Consider the following 21,769-nt stretch of genomic DNA (forward strand, 5'->3'; position numbering starts at 1 on the left):
CAAAAACGTGCCAATTCGTTAATAGTTCAGCACACCGGCATGTTGGAGAGTAAAACCCATAACATTTACAATTCGAGTGCGACGTTTCGCTGGCGACAGCAACCAGCTTCATTAGGCAATAGTTATAATCGTGAGGAAGTCTTCTTTATTTTCTATGTACGTGACTTTACCGAAAGACCCAAATAATATGAATTCCTGCAGTCACGAAAGCTTTAAGTCAAGATTTAATTAAAATGTTGTTTAACTTTTTGAATGAGGGGGGTACCGCTAAAATGATATTAAGGTGTCGAATCCATTTCTACAAGGGATACCCACGAGATGATTTTCTTTGCTGGGTTTGAGCATGATCCTTGTCTTTTTGTGTGGGATTTCTCAAGTCAGCTTCGGTTTAAGAATACACATTTGTATTTAGGACTTAAAATCCCACAATGTAAAACCCGCATAAGCCAAGCATCCATCCAATACCTCTCTGAAAGTCACAAGACTCTGCGACCTTTCCCTGGTATTAGATAACTTAACAAACCTATACGCTGAACCAATTCGTTAATGGATATGCCACTATGAAGGGATTTCCGATACAACAGCCTTCACCACAATCATGGTTCTGTGTCAATGTGGCAATGGTCAACCGATTCCTATTAAATATCAAATGTATGTTTCTACATTAATCTATTGTCGAAACACAGTGATCGTCACCAAAGGCCATGGAGAGACAATAAGAACATACAATAATCATTCTACTGCTGGTAAATTCAATTACAAACTTTCAACTTTATTATGCTGGTTCCGGGGTTATTAGAATTCTGATATTGTTCATGCCTTCAATCAACATGCAAGGCAATCACCATGTCAGGAGATAAAACAGAATTTTAAACCCTTCAAATTTATTTCAATGAACAGTTTTAAAATAAAAACAAGATAGACAGTACATTTTGTAATGCAGATATGTTCACAAGGAGCGTGCGTGTTATCCACAGACCTGTAAAACATCCCATTGCTAGAGACCTACAAAAAACCAGCAGCATCTGAGTGTGTGCATTTAGACATTGCAGTTTGCAGCATTGGAGACGCTTGTGAAATGCAATGAATGCAAGTGATCCGTGTTTCAGTCCAAGGGCTATGGACCCATGTTTTGGAAAAAAGAAGCAACCTTAATCAGGGGTAAAAATCATCTGTTGGTCGAACTACCGCCTGTTCAGTCAAGTGCACCGTGGCTTTTAGAAAAATCCACTTCACCGAGTTCAATGTGTCACTAGCACCATGCGATGTGCAAATGATTCAACATGCCTCCCCGTGTGTGCTCGCCATTTTCTCTCAACCCAACCATTTCAAAAGGGGCTAGAGGAATACAACTTTTCTCAGTCTTGTAACAGTACTGGGGTGTTGATAAAAACAGACCCATGTCGTGGCTGTTACAATCATAATATTCTAAGCAGTACAGGAAGTACGGTGCTACCTTATTTATGCAGGGTTTGCTCATTTTCTCCTAGGTGTGGGTTTTCCTCTCGCAACGCATAAACATGTTATCCGACTCTCTGTTGTGTACATTACATTTCTAAGTATACTAGATTTGTGTTTCTATTTCATTTATACCTGATGATGATTGCTTGTGTTGCAATCGAAACGTCGTATGCTAGTATTTTATTTATTATTTTATCTTTATACGTGACTTTACCGAAAGAACCAAAGAATAATTCCTGCAGTCACGAAAGCTCCAAATTAAGTTTGAATGCATAAACACTCAAATCAAATCAGATATTGGCTGAAATTCCCAAGCAAAACCCTCCTGCAAGAGCCATGATACTCAACAAGGCTTTCCCGGGTGACTAAAGAGTATGTTATAACACATTTTAATAAACTCTGCATCTTGAGTCCCATCCCGAACAGCCGTGATCTGTGTGGCTGCCGACTCGGTTCTTGATGAGCAAGGGGGCAAGCGAGTGGAAGAGCAGATGAGCGCTGCGACGTCTCGCTCCCTCCTCTTTCGACGCCGCTCGCTCAATCACTCGCATGGCACGAGGCCGTGCGTTCCGATGGCTGCCACGGCGCGGGCCTCACTCAGCCGACCCTGCGCATGCAGTGGCGGGCGTGTCTGCGTGCAGCAGATGCGTCGCTATCCTCTCCACGTCGTCCAAGCTCAGGCTCTTGAGGGTCCAGTCGTAGTCCTGCACCAGGCATGGGAATTCGAGCTCACGTCAACACACCAGAGGATAAAACATGGCCTATAACAATCGTGAATTTGCAGATCCTCCGTATCACTAACTTATGGACTGTTCCAGCAAGAGCTGTTAGTGAGCATCCTGTGAAGGACTGCGGTGCTTGAGCAGGTGACATGGCTAGACTCCATGACCAGCCGAACAAGGTACTTATTTGAAACTGAGTGGACATAAGGGAAACCCAGTACCGATTCAAATAATCACATACCACCATATTCAGTGCCGTGTGCTTAACGGTACGCTGCCACTCCACATAGTGCACATATGATCACACAGACACGATTTGTAGTTGTACAGATTGTGCGGTGTAATGTTAATCTATGTCAGTGATGCAAAAGCCTCTGCCATCATGGACACTGCCCAGTGACGCAGAGACTCGGCTGATTCAACCGTGAGCAGTGGTTCTTAACCTTTACTGCAGCCTTGCACCCCTTTGATTCTCAATCCTTAACAACACGTTAATGAACACACAGGTTTAGTGAAACAAAGTAGTTGTATTTACGTGCCTGTGCTTAATTTGTGTTGCGATGATTTACCTTCTACAAAAATGTGGCATGTCTCACACCCCCAAAAAGGGCATTTTGCACCCCCAGTTAAAAACCACTGTCCTCGAATGATCCCATGCATATCCCACAGACATCCCATATAGATCCCAAAGGGGTCCCACACAGATCGAACAGGGACGCCCCCCCCCCACTGTAGAGACACTGCTCCATGGGTGCTCAGGGCCTCGGTGGATTAGATGGGATCCCTATGCCCGGGCGTCACGCACCTTCTTGAACTGCTGCAGGACCTTGTGTGCGTCGGACGGGGAGAAATGCTTGGCGAGGATGAGCGGCAGCAGCTCCCAGAAAGTGGAGTCGCCCTCCGCCGGAGCCGCGGCCGTGGGCGACTCGGGGGCCAGGGTGGGGGCGACGGCCCCCCGCTCGGTTGCCTTGAGCACCAGGTTGAGGCGCGCGTTGTGGGGAATGCTGTAGTCGCTCAGCTGCAGCTCGTCTACGGCACACGGAGAGGGGGCGCAGGACAGCCTCGCACGGAGACCGAAGCAAAATGATGATGACAGTGCGGATGAGAATGATTGCAGAGCAGCTCATTGCTAGGCCCGTAATAATTCAACACCCCCCACAGAGCAAACTTTGGCATCTGAAGCAGATGGATTATATTTGAACCTCCAGCAAGAGTGCGTATTGGGCAATTAAACTGTGATGTGAGAAACGGGAATTCACTCGACTACAATTAGGGGTCGGCACAGTTTGGCTCAAACCACCAAACCGCGGTTTGAACCGAACCAAATCGGTTTGGTTTGGCTCTGTTTGAACTGGTTCGGTTTGGTTTGGGGCTACGAAAACCGACTTGGTTTGGCTCGGACAGGGTGGAACCGGCTCAAACTAGTTTGGTTGGTTGTAAAGGCCGAGTACAGCAATATCAAGGACATGATGACGGACATTCTCAACCAGCGCTACCCAGCGTTGACGACGGACGCGGCGCCGAAGGCGGCGCCGCGTGGCGGCATTAACATCCTCTTTGACATGGTCTACGCGCCCAACGCTCACGACGGCGCCGCCTCCGAGGTCGACCGCTTCCTGCTTGAGCCGACTCAGGACCTGAGCATGGACGTCGTCGAGTGGTGGAAGCTGTACGGCGGCAAGTACCCGCGCCTACGACGCGTGGCCCTCGACTATTTGCCTATCCCGGCGTCGTCCGTGCCCTCCGAGAGAGCAAACTCGGCCGCCAAGCGCTCCTTTCTCGACCGACCAAACCTGCACAAGTGCACGTTCAAGGCCGAGATGTGTGTGCGCTCGTGGGCGCGGATGTTGCCTAGTGTTGGGGTTTCACTGCCATTGAACTACCACACTGCGTTCAAGGACATTGGGCGTGCCAAGCTTGAGGAGATGGCTGTGGACGACATCGTCATCCAGTACTTGCTAGTGAATCTCAATATGAAGAAAGCCTGCGTAGAAATTAGCGATTAATACACTTGATATTTGTATTGAATGCGAATATTGTTTGCCGCGCATCTTTTCGGTTCAAGCCAACTCAAGAGGTTTGGTTTAGCTTAGTTTGGTTTGGTTTTGGTTTGGTTTGGTTCAGTCGTCGCTAGTTTGGTTTGGTTTGGTTTGCTCAATTTGAAACCAGTTTGAGTCGGTTCAAACCGTGCCGACCCCTAACTACAATCTCAATAAGGCAACTTTTTAATTCTCCATTTACAGTATATACGTGGTGGCTGCACCACCCACGCGTCGTTCTGATAACACGAAGTGTAGTTGAACGAGCTGTCATCATTCGAGGTAACAATTTGATCGAAGCATCAATGATCTTTCATCTCATTTGAACATCACAGCAGGAAATACGACGGCAGGACGCTTAAATAAAGAAACAACACAAATGACAAAGATCTCTCGTCGTTTAAGATAAAACACCTTGCGGCTGTCTAACAAAAGTCGGAAGCTTTGGTTGTGAGAATAAAATACTCTACGTGAATTACAGGAGTTTAATGGTGCTCCAGCGATGTAGTTCGTGTGACCCACGCTGTGTTTTATCCGACACCACGATGACAACTTGTCAAAGCGTACCCATTTATGGGGTAGCCTACGGATTTAAAAAAAAAAACCTTTTAACGCAGGGATTTATGGAAGAATAAATTGCGTGAAAAGAATCGACAAAATGTTCATGAAGTGGTAGGATTAGCCTGGAAAATCGGTACAGTAAAATGATTCAACACTCGGTATATTTTGAAAATATGCACTGAGATCACTAAATCAAAAATGGCACATTATCGTAAGTAAACTTTAAAGATGTTTTTGCTCTTCCCCTCCCCCTGCCCCATATACAGATGCCTAAAATTCCCGTCGATAGCAGTGCCAAACAACACAGCCGTGCGCTAAAAACCCCAGACGCTCAAGACAATTTACAGGTAGACACATAACCTAAACAGCACTCGCCCTTTAGATGCACACCGAGGCTGTGTATCCCAGGTCGTCCAACACGAGTTTGATCAACGAGACCTTAAAATAATTTTCAGCCGTGCTATGATTGCACTCATTTGATATCACTACCAAATATTTAATAAAGCAATGTCATCATATAATTGTTGTACCATGGTAACGTAGTGTATACCGTGACTTAAATGTATCGTTTAAGTAAGTTACCAAAACTTTAAACTCATTTCGGCCAGCCCAGGACACACAGACTAGGGTGGGTGTCTTCAAGACGAAAGCGAATTGTCTTTTGGGTTTGTGTCTTCCTTCCCAGATGTTGTTACCCCCCCTTAGCTCTGACAGCTCCAGCTCATCGGCCGTGAAGGACGCAAGAGTCAAAGCCAGAACAATGCGGTGCCTCCTCTGTCCATACCCACTCCTCCTCCAGGAGCAGGACCTGGGTTGGACCCCGTTCCAGGGTCGTGGCTTCACGCAGATGCTCACCCATCAGCGGCTTTCCCTTGAAGAGCAGCCTTTGCTGCTCGGAGGGGACCTTGAGCTCACGCTCCACCAGCTCCTTCAGCCGTGACACCAGGTCCGACTCCGAGACCTACGCTCACACAGACGAGGTCCATTAGTGGCCAACTCACAGCACTCACCTCCCACTATCACCGCTCGCCTCCACTGACTTCCCACCATCACCACTCACCCCCAACCATCCTCACCCCCAACCATCCTCACCTCCACCATCATCACCCAGCTCCAACCATCCTCACCTCCACCATCACCACTCACACTTCCTAGAATCACCACTCAGCTCTCACCATCATAACTTACCGACAATCATCACTCACCTCCCATCAACTCCACAGTCATCACTCACCTCCACCATCATCACCCACCATCTTCACTCACCTCCACCATCATCACCCAGCTCCAACCATCATCACCTCCCACCATCCTCACCCAGCTCCAACCATCCTCACCTCCACCATCACTCACCTCCACCACCATCACCACTCACCCATCACCACTCACCTCCCACCATCATCACTCACCCCCAACCATCACCACTCAGCCCTCACCATCACCACTCACCTCCAAACTATCACCATTCACTTCAAATCACCTCCCAAAGTCACCACTCACCTCCCAACCATATCAATCTCCCGCGATCATCATCAACTCTCCTCCCATCACCACCACCACCAACACCATCACCACCACCATCACCCAACCACCATCACCACCACCAACACCACCACCACCACCATCACCCACCACCATTACCACCATCACCACCACCACCATCATCACCACCCACCACCACCCATCACCACCCACCACCACCAATCACCACCATCACCACCACCACCACCACCCACCACCACCCACCACCACCACCCACCACCATCACCACCACCCACCATCACCACCATCACCACCACCACCACCATCACCACCCACCACCATCATCACCACCATCACCACCATCACCACCACCACCACCACTCACCATCACCACCATCACCACCCACCACCACCCACCACCATCTCCACCACCATCACCACCACCCACCCACCACCATCACCACCACCACTCACCATCACCACCACCACCATCACCACCACCATCTCCACCACCATCACCACCACCTCTCTACCTCAAGGGAGCACTCCCCTCCCTGCAACAGCTTCACGGACACGATCATGGCTCCGGGACTCTCTTGCGACGTCGGCTCCCCACGCTTCTTCTTCCCTTCCACCTGCCTCTCTACCCACCACCACCACCACTGCTTCACCTGCCTCTCTACCCACCACCACCACTGCTTCACCTGCGTCTCTGCTCACCACCACTGCTTCACCTGCCTCTCTACCCACCACCACCACTGCTTCACCTGCGTCTCTGCTCACCACCACTGCTTCACCTGCGTCTCGACCCACCACCACCACCACTGCTTCACCACATCACTCTTATCTCGCTTCTGCACCCCCCAGAGTCTGCGTACTAACAACGATGATGATGCTGCCGCTTCTCACGTCTCTCTGCTCGTTCTTTGCCGGGCGCCTGCTTCTAATCCCCTCTGCTGCTGCTGCTGATTCTCTTCCTGCTTCTCCCCCCCCCCCCTTCTCCGCAAACCCCTGCGAATGAGCTCTCTTCACTGCCTACTCCTGATTCTCTCTCTCCTGCTTCTCTCTCTGCTGCTTCACCTGCTTCTCCTCTCTCTCCTGCTGCTTCTCCCTCTGCTGCTTCTCTCTGCTGATGCTTATCGTGCCGCTTCTCCCTCTCTGCTGCTGCTTCTCTCTCCTCCTGCTTCTCTCTGCTGCTGCTTATCCCTCTCTCTCTCTCCTGCTGCTGCTGCTTCGGCTGCTTCTCTCTCTCTCTCCTGCTTATCCTCCTGCTGATTCTCCTCCTGCTGTTGCTTCTCCCTCTCTCCTGCTGCTGCTTCTCCTGCTTCTCTGATGCTGCTGCTTCTCCTGCTGCTGCTTCTCCTGCTGCTGCTTCTCCTGCTGCTGCTTCTCCTGCTGCTGCTTCTCCTGCTGCTGCTTCTCCTGCTGCTGCTTCTCCTGCTGCTTCTCCTCTCCTGCTGCTTCTCCTGCTGCTGCTTCTCCTGCTGCTGCTTCTCCTGCTTCTCCCTCTCCTGCTTCTCCTGCTGCTGCTTCTCCTGCTGGTGCTGCTGCTGCTTCTCCCTCCCTCTGCTGCTTCTCCCTCTCCTGCTTCTCCTGCTGGTGCTTCTCCTGCTGCTGCTGCTTCTCCTGCTGCTGCTTCTCCTGCTTCTCCCTCCTGCTGCTGCTTCCGCCGGCGTCGCTGCTCAGCACGGGAGCGCCGGGTTAAGGTTCAGGGACCGCTGCAAAACACGCGACCACCCCCTCACCCATTACCCACATGGAGGTTAAGGGTCCGCGATAAACTACGCACCCCAGCCCCGGGAGAAAAACTCCGCGGCTCGAAGTTCAAAAAGTGCTCAGGACGTGAGCTCCATATTTATAGATGTTTATAGATATTGATTGATATTTATTAGACGATAAGCTCCAGCCCTGGGAGATAAACACCGCGGCTATCTCAGGTTGTATTCGCGAGCACATCCCCTGACCCAAACCTACTCTATTATAGACAATTTAAATTTGCGTGGGTTTCCTCCAACCAACTCGTTTATTAATGTGGCTGGTTTCTGATCGGCCTTCGCTTTTCCCTCGCTGCTTCTAACTAAACTGTTTTTTAAAAAAATAAAAAATGTAAGCTAAGGCTCACTGAGCTACGTAGCTCTTTTTTTTCAGAAGCGACCTGGCCACAAAACGATGGCACAACGAAAAGTGGCTTTGTCGTGGGATAAATATACAGCAGCCAAATACTCTGATCACGTTGATTATTAATAATGTGTAGAGGTAGAGAGATAGAGAGAGACACCGCAAACTCCACATATACAGCAGCGGGTGTCAGGGTCGGGATGGAGCCCCCCACGACCTCCCTGCTGCTACACCAGGCGAGGTGGTTGACTTCTCGGTTTTGTGTTTGTTCGTCTCTCTAGGTTGCAGGCAACGTGCCCGGGGCAACAACTGTGGCAGCAGCAACAACAACAACTGTGGCAGCAACAACAACTGTAGCAGCAACAACAACAACTGTGGCAGCAACAACAACAACAACTGTGGCAGCAACAACAACAACTAGCAGCAACAACAACTGTGGCAGCAACAACAATAACAACTGTGGCAGCAGCAACAACAACTGTGGCAGCAGCAACAACAACTACTGTGGCAGCAACAACTGTGGCAGCAACAACAACAACAGCAGCAACAACAACAGCAGCAACAACAACAACAGCAGCAGCAGCATTGACATCGGCTATACAAGCACCACCAGCCGGATCATCGGGTTCATGGAGCCAGATCGGGACACGTTGCCTCTGAAGGTGAGACACACTGAGACCAGGTGAGTCTATGGACCCCATGTGAGTCTGTAGACCAGTGTTCTTCACTCATTTTCACTGTAGACCAGGTGAGTCTATGGGCCCCAGGTGAGTCTGTAGACCAGTGTTCTTCACTCATCTTCACTGTAGACCAAGTGAGTCTATGGGCCCCAGGTGAGTCTGTAGACCAGTGTTCTTCACTCATCTTCACTGTAGACCAGGTGAGTCTATGGGCCCCAGGTGAGTCTGTAGACCAGTGCTCTTCACTCATCTTCACTGTAGACCAGGTGAGTCTATGGGCCCCAGGTGAGTCTGTAGACCAGGTGAGTCTATGGGCCCCATGTGAATCTGTAGACCAGTGCTCTTCATTCATCTTCACTGTAGACCAGGTGAGTCTATGGGCCCCAGGTGGGTCTGTAGACCAGTGTCCTTCACTCATCTTCACTGTAGACCAGGTGAGTCTAGACCAGTGCTCTTCACTCATCTTCACTATAGACCAGGTGAGTCTATGGGCCCCAGGTGAGTCTGTAGACCAGTGTTCTTTACTCATCTTCACTGTAGACCAGGTGAGTCTATGGGCCCCAGGTGGGTCTGTAGACCAGTGTTCTTCACTCATCTTCACTGTAGACCAGGTGAGTCTATGGACACCAGGTGAGTCTGTAGACCAGTGTCCTTCACTCATCTTCACTGTAGACCAGGTGAGTCTATGGGCCCCAGGTGAGTCTGTAGACCAGTGTTCTTTACTCATCTTCACTGTAGACCAGGTGAGTCTATGGGCCCCAGGTGGGTCTGTAGACCAGTACTCTTCACTCATCTTCACTGTAGACCAGGTGAGTCTATGGGCCCCAGGTGAGTCTGTAGACCAGTGTTCTTCACTCATTCACTGTAGACCAGGTGAGTCTATGGACACCAGGTGAGTCTAGACCAGTGTTCTTCACTCATCTTCACTGTAGACCAGGTGAGTCTACGGACCCCAGGTGAGTCTGTAAACCAGTGCTCTTCACTCATTTTCAGAGTGAGGGCCGCCACATATTTGAAACCATTGGGGTTTGACAGCAGCACGATGATGATGATGGGGGCTATTTTCACATTTGTGTATTGTCGGGGGCCGCACTAAAGGCCCGCGGACCTTGCAATGAAGAACACTGCTGCAAAAGGGAAACGTGCTCCACTAGGTGGAGGGGAAACCCTTAAAAGTAGAATTCTACAATGTCCCCTTCGGGTTTGTGGAACACCTTACATTTAAGTATGTAGGGTGGAGAAGCCCCATACCTGATGTATGTGTATGTATGTTGAGCTTTCGCACCGTACGGAGCCAACCGTGCTAATTGGAGGTGCGGGGGAAGGACAACAAACTAAACACACACCTGTCAACCCATATGCTTTACCCGTATTCTTGTAGAGGGAAATTGAGTTTGCAGGTCGATACGGCGTACAGCCGTTTCAATATGGGCACATTTGTTTTGTCTATTTGTTTGTGTTTCTCCCTTGTGATGGGACTTTGTAGGATGAACGTTCTGATTTATAAGGGCACGTGGTGACCTATGAGGTCTGAATTGGTCTGTAATAAGGTAGGCACTGATAAGGGGTTGACAGGTATGCACCCACACGCACAATAAAACTGTTCTAAATAGATGAGTTTTCAATCGAGTTTTAAGTGACGAGTGCGACTAAGATACTTTCATCGATGGATAAGCCAGTTTAAGTCGGTGTCTCGGGACTGTGTGTCAGAGTGATCGAAGTGTGCGTGCCGCATGCAATGAAGTCGCTCCTGCTGCTGTGTGTGCGTGACACGGAGCAGTTGCGCTTTTGTTCCTGCAGTCCGGCCCGTACGTGGTGCTGGCCGAGGTGCGACCCGTGACGAGGTGGACGACGAGGTGGAGCTGTCTCCCACGTCCATACAAGCAGGTGCCTCGCACGGTGGAGCTGATCCCAGCGTTCCAGCAACCTGACTGCCCGTGTCCTTTTTGTGTGCCTGTGTAAGGCTTCATTGTTTGAACGTTAGTTTAACACGTAGTAGGAGGCTTTCACGAGCAATGTTATCCACAAGAGTTTTTTTTGGGTTAGATTGCGTAAATGTAAATGTGTCGTTAAACCAGCGCACCACCCGACACAGCCAATTAGTAAGTTTTGTCACGTAAATAAAACATGCCAATTAGTTACTACTTCTACTGTGTTGGACAGTTCCCAATTGTGCTCCGGTTGTGTTGTTGGCGTCATGCCGTGAAGTTGTAGAAATAAACGTCGATTCGGAACTCCAGCTACAAGCCGTGTCGACAATGTGCTGGTTCTGGTCCCCTGCTGCACCAATCTGCCCTCACCAGCCGAGTGAAGTTTGGTTGAACAACCCCCATAAAACGTGGCATGGGGAGGCCTTCGCCCAGGAGTGAGGGTTGATGTTTTTTGTAGTTTGACACGTATGTATACATTTGTAATGCGGGCGTAAATGGGCGGGGCGGATATGACGATCCGAGAGGGAGGAGTCAGGGTGACGTGGGGGAGAAGTTATAGCGGGGAGACAGGAAGCTATCTGGGTCAGTCGGGGGAGTGAAGGGTGGTGAACACGTTGGGTGGTCGCCGTGCCTCAGCCTGGTGGCTGAGGGGCTCATGACGGCGCCAGCCAGCGGGGTGGAAGAGAGAGTGGAGGATTGAGGTAGGAAATGGCGAGATAGCCATAGAGGCCACGAAGGGCTGACATTGGGAGGTGGCGAGATCGCCACGCACGGAGGAACAGGGAGCAGAGATGGAGCTGCTGGGGGAGCAGCCAGAGGGCTGTACCAAGAGCCTGCAGCGGAGCTGCAGGAGCGTGGAAGGCTACGGGAGCGAAGGCAGATGTGGGGCTGCCAGGGAGAGAGTCTCAGGAGGAGTGCCGTGTGGGAAGGAGAACGCGAACCCCAAATAAAGGACACGGAGTCAGCAAGAAGTGTTCGAGTCCTTTTATTACACTGGAGTCAGAAGTGAAACGGCATCTCAAAACAACTGAGAGAAAGAAGAAAAAAAAAATATTCCTGCTACATCATCCGACGACGACGACCTTCCTCAGACAGTGGACCTGCCTGCGATGGAAGAGGAGATCCGTTCTGGAACGAGTACGGGTCCGGGTGAGCAAGGTGTCGCCGCGTCGGTGGACCTGTCTGTGCCGGAGGATGCCAACTTACGATGGAGACAGATGGTGATGCAGATGGGGACCTTGAAAATCGTGCTGGCGCGACTGTGTGAGTTCACCACGCCGAGGACGACGTCGGGGAGGCCCGGTGGTGATCCGTAGGCCTCTGCCTTTCCTGAGCTGCCAGCGCCATCTGCCACGTGGCACGAAGACGCCATCTTGGGCGTGGCAGGGGAGAAACGGCGGGAAGCCGCCATCTTGTCTTCACCGCGGCGGGAGGACGCCGCCATCTTCAACATCGCGGCGGAGAGGCAGCCTTGCGCTGCCATCTGGAGGTGCCGCGGGGTGAGCAGCCTGCTGTGAGCTGCTGTTTTTCGAGGGGGTGCTGCGAGGAGAAGACGCCGATGCTGCAGCTGCTGGGGCGGGAGCTTCCCGTCCTGGCTCGGGTGCGTGACAACGGAGCCGTCAAGTCGCCGAACGAGTTCTGCGAGGCGTCTCAAGTTGCCACCCTGCCGTCCTCTTCTTGCTGCAGCCCCGGGCGAGTCATAACGATACGCACCCGGCCTTAACACACACCTCACTCATCTTTCGAGGGCCGGGGGGGGGCTATTTTGGTTTTCTCTTATGACTCGATTGTGCGGAGCGCGGTTCGGACTGTGTGTATATGTGTGTAATAACGATGAACGCGCTATCTGCTTGTTGCTTGGTGTCAATATAAGTGTGTGCGTGTGTTGAGAATGGACGGAGAGTCTGCTGTATTTGCTGAGTGTCAAATTGTGTGTGTGCGCTGCTGCGTGGAGTTGTTATCTTGATGGTGAAGTTAATTATTAACTTGGGAGCGTCGGGTATCTTGCGCTGTATTATTTGTGGGTTACCTTGTGTGATGGGCTTAATTGAAAAAAAATATATATATTTTTTTTGGTGTATTGTGCTGCGAGGTGCTGTGTGCGATGCGATTGTTGCAAGAGAGAGAATAATTGTGTTGTTGCTGCAAAGTTACGACAGGATTAATGGTGTGTTGGTTGCCTGCAGATCTGCTTGCTATTGTGCTTAAATGTACGCGTGTGATCGCGATATGCTGATTGCATGTGCTGTTATACCGTTCTGTATGGTTATGGGGTGCGATGCAGTGGTTGACTATTGGAATTGAGATTGTTATTATATTGTGCGTACTTGTTGGAAATTGGTAACAAATTGGAGGGGGACCCAAAAATTTGGTTGTATGGGTGTTGTGCACACGAGATTGCGTGTATATTATAGGGGTAATTGAGCTTTTTGAAAATGAGAGTGCGCGATGACGCCGTTGTGGGTGGCTTAGATGTTAATGCTAATGGGATCGTAAATGGGCGCCAAGTGGCGTCGTGTATTGGTTGATTGCATGCAGCCACGAGTTGCTTTGCGAGTTGGGTTGTGTAACTAATGTGGTTGGTAAAATATTGGTTAAAAATTCCCCGATATGACTGCTGTGCGCAGCAAGCTGGGGCTGTGCGTCTATCGTTGGTGGGGTTGTTATAATGTGACGGGAGATGCGTCTTGTGACCCCCAGCTAAGGGAAGCTGGGGTGCACGAATGGAGAAAACTGGCCACGTGTTCGCACGTTGGGCCGCCATTTTGCGCGCACGCGGGGTATGGCGACGATGCGCTTTGCGGAAAGGGCCGCCATTTTGAGTGCGCGCGAGAGATTGCGCGAACGCGCTGGGCGAAGGGGGACGCCATTTTGAGCGCGCGGGAAAAACCGGGGTGGGGCAAATATTCCATCTGTTATGCCTGCCATTGTTGATTGGGTGATGCACGAGTTGTGGTCACATCGGGCTATGGCTGATGGCTGACCTGACAGCCCGGAGGCGAAACCTCCGTGGTATGTCTTAAACTAATGGGCCATGTGCTCATATGGCTCGGGGAGTCATGGTTCAGTTGTGCGGTGGCAGACTGAACCTGGTGTGCCGGGGGCTCACGGGATCTGGGTTAGGGTGTTATTGTCTCTATAAGAGAACATTGCCCCGTGGGGGGAGTACAGGGGGTCTGGCATTGCTGGGGGATGAACCTTCCCTGGGCTATAAAGCATCGGACTATACGAGGCTGGTGTGTGTCCATCTCTGATGGGATAGTAAGGGAGGAGCGTGGCCGAGTTGCTGCTCATCCCCGAAATTGCACTAGCTGAGAGTATGGTCAGTGGATGTTGCTGTGGGTTGACGACCACGGTGGGGGTTAGGGCGAGTTAAACATTACCGCTGGGGAGCGTGGCTCTCTCCACGCGAGGGTGTGCGATTAGGCGTTTTGTTGGGTTGCTGAGAGTGACCGTGGGTACATGCTGTGTACGTGCGATGTCTGTGCTGGTCCTCAAGGGAGGACTGCTGGTGGGTAAGAGCAGAAAATTTTGTTGTTGTTGTTGTCACGTGTAAATAATATTGTTGTTAAAATGTAAATACTGGGGCATCCATTGCGTTATTTTGGGTATTTATGGGGAGTTTTTTTTAAGCGGGCTGGATTTACATTATCTCCACTACCCTGAGGCCGGGTGGCTGTCGTGTACGACATGCGGATGTGCGTTGTTGTGCTGTGCCTCAGGGGATTGGATTCTCCTTCTCGTCACAGATTCTTCAGCTCCCGTCGCACTGGGTGTTACCTGGTGTGCTAGCTGGATGAGGACTTGAAGGAGCAATTGAGCACCGTTCGTCGTTCTGCTCTACCACTTGCTCTTTGACGTTGGACTTGAGCCGAGCGGATGGAACTGCAACATGGACACGCACTAAAACATCACATTTCTGGGTTGTGCGCGTTGGCCGTTCTTGCGTGTCAGTTGCCGTTTTTGTTCATTGTGCCATTCTTATTCTTGTTGTTGTTGTGCGGAGGACAGGCCGGTGTTCTGTTCCAGTTCCTGATACCTCCCCTTTCGTTGCTTGTGTTGTTGTTGTTATAACCTCCGTTGTGTCTGGGGGACTCCTGATTGTGATGCCTTCGCCCGCATTATTTTGTTCTGTTTCAGCCGAGGACGGCTGGGATTTTCTCTACGGGGGAGGGTAGTGTAATGCGGGCGTAAATGGGCGGGGCGGATATGACGATCCGAGAGGGAGGAGTCAGGGTGACGTGGGGGAGAAGTTATAGCGGGGAGACAGGAAGCTATCTGGGTCAGTCGGGGGAGTGAAGGGTGGTGAACACGTTGGGTGGTCGCCGTGCCTCAGCCTGGTGGCTGAGGGGCTCATGACGGCGCCAGCCAGCGGGGTGGAAGAGAGAGTGGAGGATTGAGGTAGGAAATGGCGAGATAGCCATAGAGGCCACGAAGGGCTGACATTGGGAGGTGGCGAGATCGCCACGCACGGAGGAACAGGGAGCAGAGATGGAGCTGCTGGGGGAGCAGCCAGAGGGCTGTACCAAGAGCCTGCAGCGGAGCTGCAGGAGCGTGGAAGGCTACGGGAGCGAAGGCAGATGTGGGGCTGCCAGGGAGAGAGTCTCAGGAGGAGTGCCGTGTGGGAAGGAGAACGCGAACCCCAAATAAAGGACACGGAGTCAGCAAGAAGTGTCTGAGTCCTTTTTATTACACATTGTATTCCTCAGTGCTGCTCTCAGCTGAATCTTACAACCACATTAAAAAAAAAAATATTTACACACTGATTTGTGACCGGGCTAAGACAACAACAAAAAAGTTCCTACACTATGGGGACCTCATTTGCCAGTAAAAATATGATAATTGGTTCTTTACCCTTCTATCTGGCAACAAAACTGACACCTTTTTGCAAGGAGTCATGTTTGCATAGACCGCAATACCTGCAGTCATAATACAAACAAAAGAACATAACTCTGATAATGTGCACTGTCCTTGAAGTTGAGACTAGGCTCGAAGGAAAGCTGTCTCGGGTGTGGACCAATCAACTTCAAGGACAGTGCACATTATCAGAGTTATGTTCTTTTGTTTGTATTATGACTGCAGGTATTGCGGTCTATGCAAACATGACTCCTTGCAAAAAGGTGTCAGTTTTGTTGCCAGATAGAAGGGTAAAGAACCAATTATCAACAAAAAAGTTCCACGCTTGGTTTAACCGTTGGGGTGGCTGTAACCCAGATTCAAACTCAGGATCCAAGCTCAGGTGTCGGCTTAGTGGCTGCAGCATGTCGATCGCGAGCCTCGTGTGTCCGTACCGTCCCTCGCTCGATTGCGCAGGAGGTGCTGTCGCTGCTGAGCGACGTGGTGGAGCAACGCGTCAACTCCTACTTGCAACTGAGGAGACAGCGCAAGCCCATGCAGTCCAAGCAGATGAAGGAGCTGGCGCACAGCAAGCCGGTGACCAATGCAGGTGCCCTGCTCACTGCTCACCATGGGCTGCACACTGTGGACTTGGGCACACGATTCCCTTCTTGATTAATTGGGAAGTTAATCAATTTTTTCGATAAATAAACAGCAAGTTCTGGAATTTCTCATGTTAATCCAGTTGCATTTTAGTCACGATCACCTCTGGTTAGCACGTTTGGCTACATGAGGTTCAAAATAAGTTCTACATAATAATACGTGAGAAAAGTTCAAACCGCACGGTGGATTTCAATGTAAGAAGCCATTACATACAGATTGTATGTTTAAAACGGACAGCCCTTTGCAAGTTCCAAGAGCAAAAATCCACACGTAAAAGGGAACAATATTTATTGGCTAGATTTTTCCCAATCCTGGGCAGCTGACTCAAAAACTTGATAACCCATTTGTCGTGCGCCCCTGTCCTGTTGCGGTCCAGTGGGTTTGGGAGTTTCACAATTCTACGTGGGCCATCAACAATTGCATTTTGTTTAGAACGGTCGTCAAGAGACGACAATGCGCACAACGCGATAAAGAAAGACGAGCAATATGTATAGAGAGTAAGACGAGACGGGTGGAATAATCAGAGAAACATCAAAAGGGCACGGGAAGGCAAAAGTGCAATGATGAGACAGAGGGGCACAAGAGGCAGACAGGGCTGGATCCTGTCCCAAAACCACCCTGGTGCCTGCTATAGTTGGAGTTTGCATGTTCTCCTTACGGTCACGTCGATGTTTCTCCGTGTTTGTACACAAAGCCATCCAAATATACAAACACAGACATAATTTCAACCGTGATGATGGGTACAAACTGAATAATCATTGGAAAGATGTTATTAACCATGCAAAAAAGATTTAACTACACATTTTTGGACCATCTTATTTGACAGGTACTATTCTACTTTACCGAGTGTTAACATCCCCAGCGTTTAACAGTATTCTCCTTTTATGTATTTGGATTGTCAACCAACACTGGGTTAAACAACATGTGCTTTGTCGTTCTCTTCTAGCATGTGCACCCTTAGCATGTGCACCCTTAGCATGTGCACCTTTAGCATGTGCACCTTTAGCATGTGCACCTTTAGCATGTGCACCTTTAGCATGTGCACCTTTAGCATGTGCATTTGTTCTCTTTTAGCCCCGCCCCCCCCCCCCAACACGTTCCATTCATTGGCTTCCACATTCAGATAAGCCCCCCCCCTCCTCCCCCCTTAACTTGTATTTCAGGGCTTGACTCTTGGAATTTTTTTGCCTCACTTGAGACAGTAAATCTGGCTGTGACGGTCCCACCTGATGACGGAGACTTGTGTTGCCTCCAAAACGTCGTGATTTATTATTTTATTTGTATTATTACTTTTATTAATTTTAATTTAATTATTTTTTACCTACGTGACTTTACCGAAAAACCTAAGAGTATGAATCCTTGCAGTCACGAAAGCTTCAAATCTAAAATTTCTCCGTGTCCTCCGGTTTTTCCCTCCACATTTCGAAACATGCGTTTCAGAGTATTTGGCTGATGTAAATTCCCACATAAGCCGCTTCATTGAGCTGCCATTTGTGGCCAGGTCGCTTCTGAAAACAGCTGCATAGCTTGGTGGGCCTTGCCTAATAAAATAAATAGTTTAGCTTAGTTCACACACACCAGTGTTTTGACACTTGATTTTCCTCCAGGGAAGTACGTGGAGGTGGAGACGTACTTCAGAAAGAGGCACGTTGGTCTGCGCTGTCTGAGCGGGCGGTTCTCTGGTGGGTAACTTTGACTCGTTTGAAATGTAAACAAGAAAACTTTGTCTTCTTGGTTCTTTCAGTAAAGTCACGTAGAATGGAAATAATAAAATAATAAAAATAAAACATAATCAAATAATTCTCACGACGTTTCGGCCACAACGCAAGCAGCCGTCTTCAGGTGGAGAAACAGATCTGTCAAGTAGACAGAGTCGCTCCAAACCTGGGGCTTGTCATTCAGACTCTGTCTCCTCGACAGACCTGTTCTCCACCTGAGGACGGCTACTTGCATAGAAAACTTTGACTCGCTCGGATGTAAACAAGAAAACATGATCCCTGAATGGAGCACTAAAAAACTCAGCAATTCCATAAAATGTGAATATTTATGTTTCATGTACATTGTAAAGTAAGCAAGTTACAATTTGAATCAAAGTATCAACCATATCTCGAGACACTATTCAGCCTTTATTCTAAAAAGACACTTTTTAGTGTGGCTCTCACTTGGTGGTTTTTCACATGAAACAAGTTCCATGCTATCAACTGTTAAGCATTCCAGATTAGTGTCAGTGTTTCTCCTGTGTGTCGTTGTGTCTCCTGAGTGTCTCCTGTGTGTCTCTGTGTTTCCTGTGTGTCTCATAGAGCGCTCGTATGTGAAGATGCCCATATTCCCAGAACAGCTTATCGTGTGCGTGAATGCTGTTTGCGAAGCACCACCACCACCCCCACCACCGCTACCCCCACATCCTCCAGCTGCTCCAACTCCAGTGGCCCCACTGCTCCGTCCAGAAGTGAGTTGCCTCCACACATATGTCACAGAAGAGCCCCCAACTCTCGCGTTTGCATTGGAAGAATTTGAGGACTCCATTGAGCAGCCACAAAAGACCAACGACCGATATACGTATGGTTCATCTGCATCCCGTCTGGACCAGGTAGATGGTTTGAACTAAAGCGGAGCGTTCAATGAAGTGTAGCCCACGTCATCAGGGGTGGCGAAATGTTAACTACCTCACCTGATATGCAGGAGGTCGTAGGTTCGATCCCGACCCTGATGCCTGCTGTATATTTGGAGTTTGCATGTTCTGCCCGTGGTCGCGTGGAATTTTTTCTCCAGGTTCTCCGGATTTTCCCTCCACAATTAGACACGTGCGTTGAGAGTATTTGGCTCGTTTAAATTTCCACGCGATAAGCCACTTCGTTGAGCTATCATTTGTGGCCAGGTCGCTTCTGGTAAAATAAAAAAATGGTTTAGTTCTTCAATTTATATGATTCCTTTGCTTACTAACACAATGCTAATTATGAAAAGTGAGCTCCTCTTATCAACGACTTATTGTGCACAGATGTATTCTTCCTATAATCCGCGCTTTCCTGTCCCATCAGGGTGGGGATGCGAGGTGTGGGGACCGTGCCCTCTCCGAGTACTTTAACTGTCCGGCAGTGCGTCAAGCTGACGCCAAGGCGCTGCTCACCGCCTCTGCTCAGCGCCGGCAGGCCAAACTCAAGCACATGTGAGCTTGGGTTCTGCACACACACACAGGGCCTCGGTGCTGTGTTGTCTTGGTGTGGTCTGGGACTGTTTTTGCTGTTGTTTTGCTGCCTTGACGAAGCTTGGAAATTGGTGTACTTATCCAATTTGAGCTTATATACTTTATTTTATCATTCTGATGTACCCCACATTTCTACGTATTTTATAATTTCTCGGGGGATGGTAATCTGAGTCTCGACCAAAGACCAGGAATTGAAGTTTTTTTTATTGAAAATCTAGCGCTCTAACCTCAGTCACTCGGCTGGATGATCTAATGGATACATGCATAGGTTACTTCATTATGAAGTTCAGACAATTTTAAACACTATTTTGTGAATTCGTTCGCGCAGAGTCAAGAAGATCGGGCACAGGAAGGGAAAAGATCGAAAACCACCATCTCATCACACCGGGACCGCCACGAGAGCAGAACCGGCGCAGTATACCTCCTCGGACAGCCCTCGGATATCCCTCACGAGGGCACGGAGGCTCGAGGAGATGAAGGAAAACGACGCGAGCTCTGGCCGGCAGTGGGAGGGGAGCGTGAGGACAGAGGCTCGCGTGGGCGGAGGCGGTGACGCGCCACGCGCAGTCGAGGTGGAGGAGAGAGCCATGGGGGTCACTCTCCGTGGCCGCGAGGCCTCCGTTTGCCAAGCGGAGGCGCCGGCCACCGCTGCTGCTGCTGCTGCTCCTCCACCGAGGACTTCCAGGGGCCGCACAAAGCTGTCGCGGAAACGGCAGCAGCCGCCCACGCTGGAAGTGGATGCAGCAAAAAGTCGTACTGCCGAGTAATCAGCGTGAAAAGAATCGTTGATTAAAATCAATTCTTAGGCTTCATGTGCAGCCGTGCTTGTTGGAATCGATTATTTACAATGTATGGAAATGCCATGCAAATTTTACCTGTGGTGGCAGCGATTTTAGCGTTATAGAATTGTAAATGATTGATGTGACACAAAAATTACACTTTTTTAATATAAAATGTTCTAGTTCGGTGTGTGTGTGAATGTGTGAGCTGTATATCTTTTTTTACCGAGTAAAATTACAACTCTCTTGCAAATGGAACTTCTGCCATCTTCCAGAATAAAATAAAGCATTGGTTGTAACTGACAGGATCATGAAGGACTGGATAAAGAATTGTTGCTGAGCATTTTCTCACAATGTTGGTTTAAGCTCCAGGATATCAAGTTTTGTAAAATAACATTAAAGTAATTCTCTTTGGTTCCTTCGGTAAAGTCACGTCGGTAGAAATAAAATAAATCGCGACGTTTCGGGCGCTTGTGTTGCGTTCGAAACGTGATTTATCTGATTTATTTCTACCTACGTGACTTTACTGAAATAACCAAAGAGTATGGATTCCTGCAGTCACGAAAGCTTCAAATCAACATTAAAATCACTTATTAAATACCAATCATTATTTAAGAAGCAGAAATGGTAAACTAAAAGTAGAAGTTAGAATAAATCAGCTGCAAAGTGTGCAACAGTTGTCGGGATCTGGCAGGATGGGAGCGATCAAAAGGTGTGGTAGTAACAGCATTTGCTGTGACGACCTCCCAGCTCTGATAAATTAGTTTAATAGTAAACTCCTTGACGTTTTATACGTGTTTCGTCTGATGTGCACACTCGTTTTCTATATTTCCTGAGAAGCCTCGTTCCTTGATTGTACCATCATAAAGTATTTGTGTTATTAAAAGGAAAATATTTTTAAGTGAAATTTTCAAAGCTCTGCTTTGTTGTCAACGTCGGTTCCTCCACATTGCGGACTGCCTGTTTTTCCTACGGTAGCTGTCATCGTGTTCCTCGCAGCCTTGAACACCATTCTCTGACCAACTTGCACGACCAAGGCGTCCAAGACCACGAGGCAGCCACCCCTCGTCCGTGTTCCAGCCTGATACGGATTGCTCGCCGATGAAAATCAGGTGGAGGTAAGATCAATTAGAAAAATGGTTGCCGGTTGTTGTCTAACAAAGCCAACTCCACTACCATCCCAATTACTACAGAAACTATTAACGCCACCATTGCCACCAACAACGCCACTTTTTTTTACCATCAAAGCCAGTTTTCACCATAAACGCCACTGTTTTCACCATCAAAGCCAC

The 21,769-nt window shown here is 49.3% G+C and overlaps 2 protein-coding genes across 3 annotated transcripts; one reads left to right on the forward strand and one right to left on the reverse strand.

Moving 5' to 3' along the window:
• Nucleotides 1–751: 751 nt before the first annotated feature.
• On the reverse strand, nt 752–7,958 carry LOC133344266 (ubiquitin-like protein 4A). Its single transcript, XM_061554342.1, has 4 exons — nt 6,799–7,958; nt 5,639–5,744; nt 2,989–3,212; nt 752–2,165 (listed from the first exon to the last, which is right to left on the reverse strand). The coding sequence occupies exons 1-4, from the start codon at nt 6,844–6,846 to the stop codon at nt 2,055–2,057; spliced, it is 489 nt and encodes a 162-aa protein (XP_061410326.1). The 5' UTR covers nt 6,847–7,958; the 3' UTR covers nt 752–2,054.
• Nucleotides 7,959–8,045: 87 nt separating this feature from the next.
• On the forward strand, nt 8,046–21,460 carry LOC133344264 (uncharacterized). Of its 2 annotated transcripts, none has more exons than XM_061554341.1 (8): nt 8,046–8,202; nt 8,665–9,045; nt 10,844–10,950; nt 16,308–16,440; nt 18,101–18,175; nt 18,794–18,942; nt 19,532–19,659; nt 20,027–21,460. In XM_061554341.1, exons 4-8 carry the CDS (start codon nt 16,386–16,388, stop codon nt 20,463–20,465), a joined length of 846 nt encoding a protein of 281 aa, XP_061410325.1. In that variant the 5' UTR covers nt 8,046–8,202; nt 8,665–9,045; nt 10,844–10,950; nt 16,308–16,385; the 3' UTR covers nt 20,466–21,460. The 2 variants fall into 2 exon arrangements, with proteins under 2 accessions (XP_061410325.1, XP_061410324.1); XM_061554340.1 differs by having other exon boundaries at nt 10,864–10,950.
• The last annotated feature ends 309 nt before the right edge of the window (nt 21,461–21,769 follow it).

This window comes from Lethenteron reissneri, chromosome 19, assembly GCF_015708825.2.
Source record: "Lethenteron reissneri isolate LAM-NWPU_2019-01 chromosome 19, ASM1570882v1, whole genome shotgun sequence".
NCBI classification, from domain to species: domain Eukaryota; kingdom Metazoa; phylum Chordata; class Hyperoartia; order Petromyzontiformes; family Petromyzontidae; genus Lethenteron; species Lethenteron reissneri.

Excerpts from the sequence above, each read along its gene's own strand:
- LOC133344266 (XM_061554342.1), bottom strand. The coding sequence starts at position 6,846 with ATGATCGTGTCCGTGAAGCTGTTGCAGGGAGGGGAGTGCTCCCTTGAG. Across the intron at positions 5,745-6,798 it reads GAGGGGAGTGCTCCCTTGAG|GTCTCGGAGTCGGACCTGGT; the intron begins GTAGAGAGGTGG and ends GTGTGAGCGTAG. Across the intron at positions 2,166-2,988 it reads TCCTGCAGCAGTTCAAGAAG|GACTACGACTGGACCCTCAA; the intron begins GTGCGTGACGCC and ends TGCCTGGTGCAG.
- LOC133344264 (XM_061554340.1), top strand. The coding sequence starts at position 9,013 with ATGGAGCCAGATCGGGACACGTTGCCTCTGAAG. Across the intron at positions 9,046-10,863 it reads GGGACACGTTGCCTCTGAAG|TCCGGCCCGTACGTGGTGCT; the intron begins GTGAGACACACT and ends TTGTTCCTGCAG. Across the intron at positions 10,951-16,307 it reads TCCCACGTCCATACAAGCAG|GAGGTGCTGTCGCTGCTGAG; the intron begins GTGCCTCGCACG and ends TCGATTGCGCAG.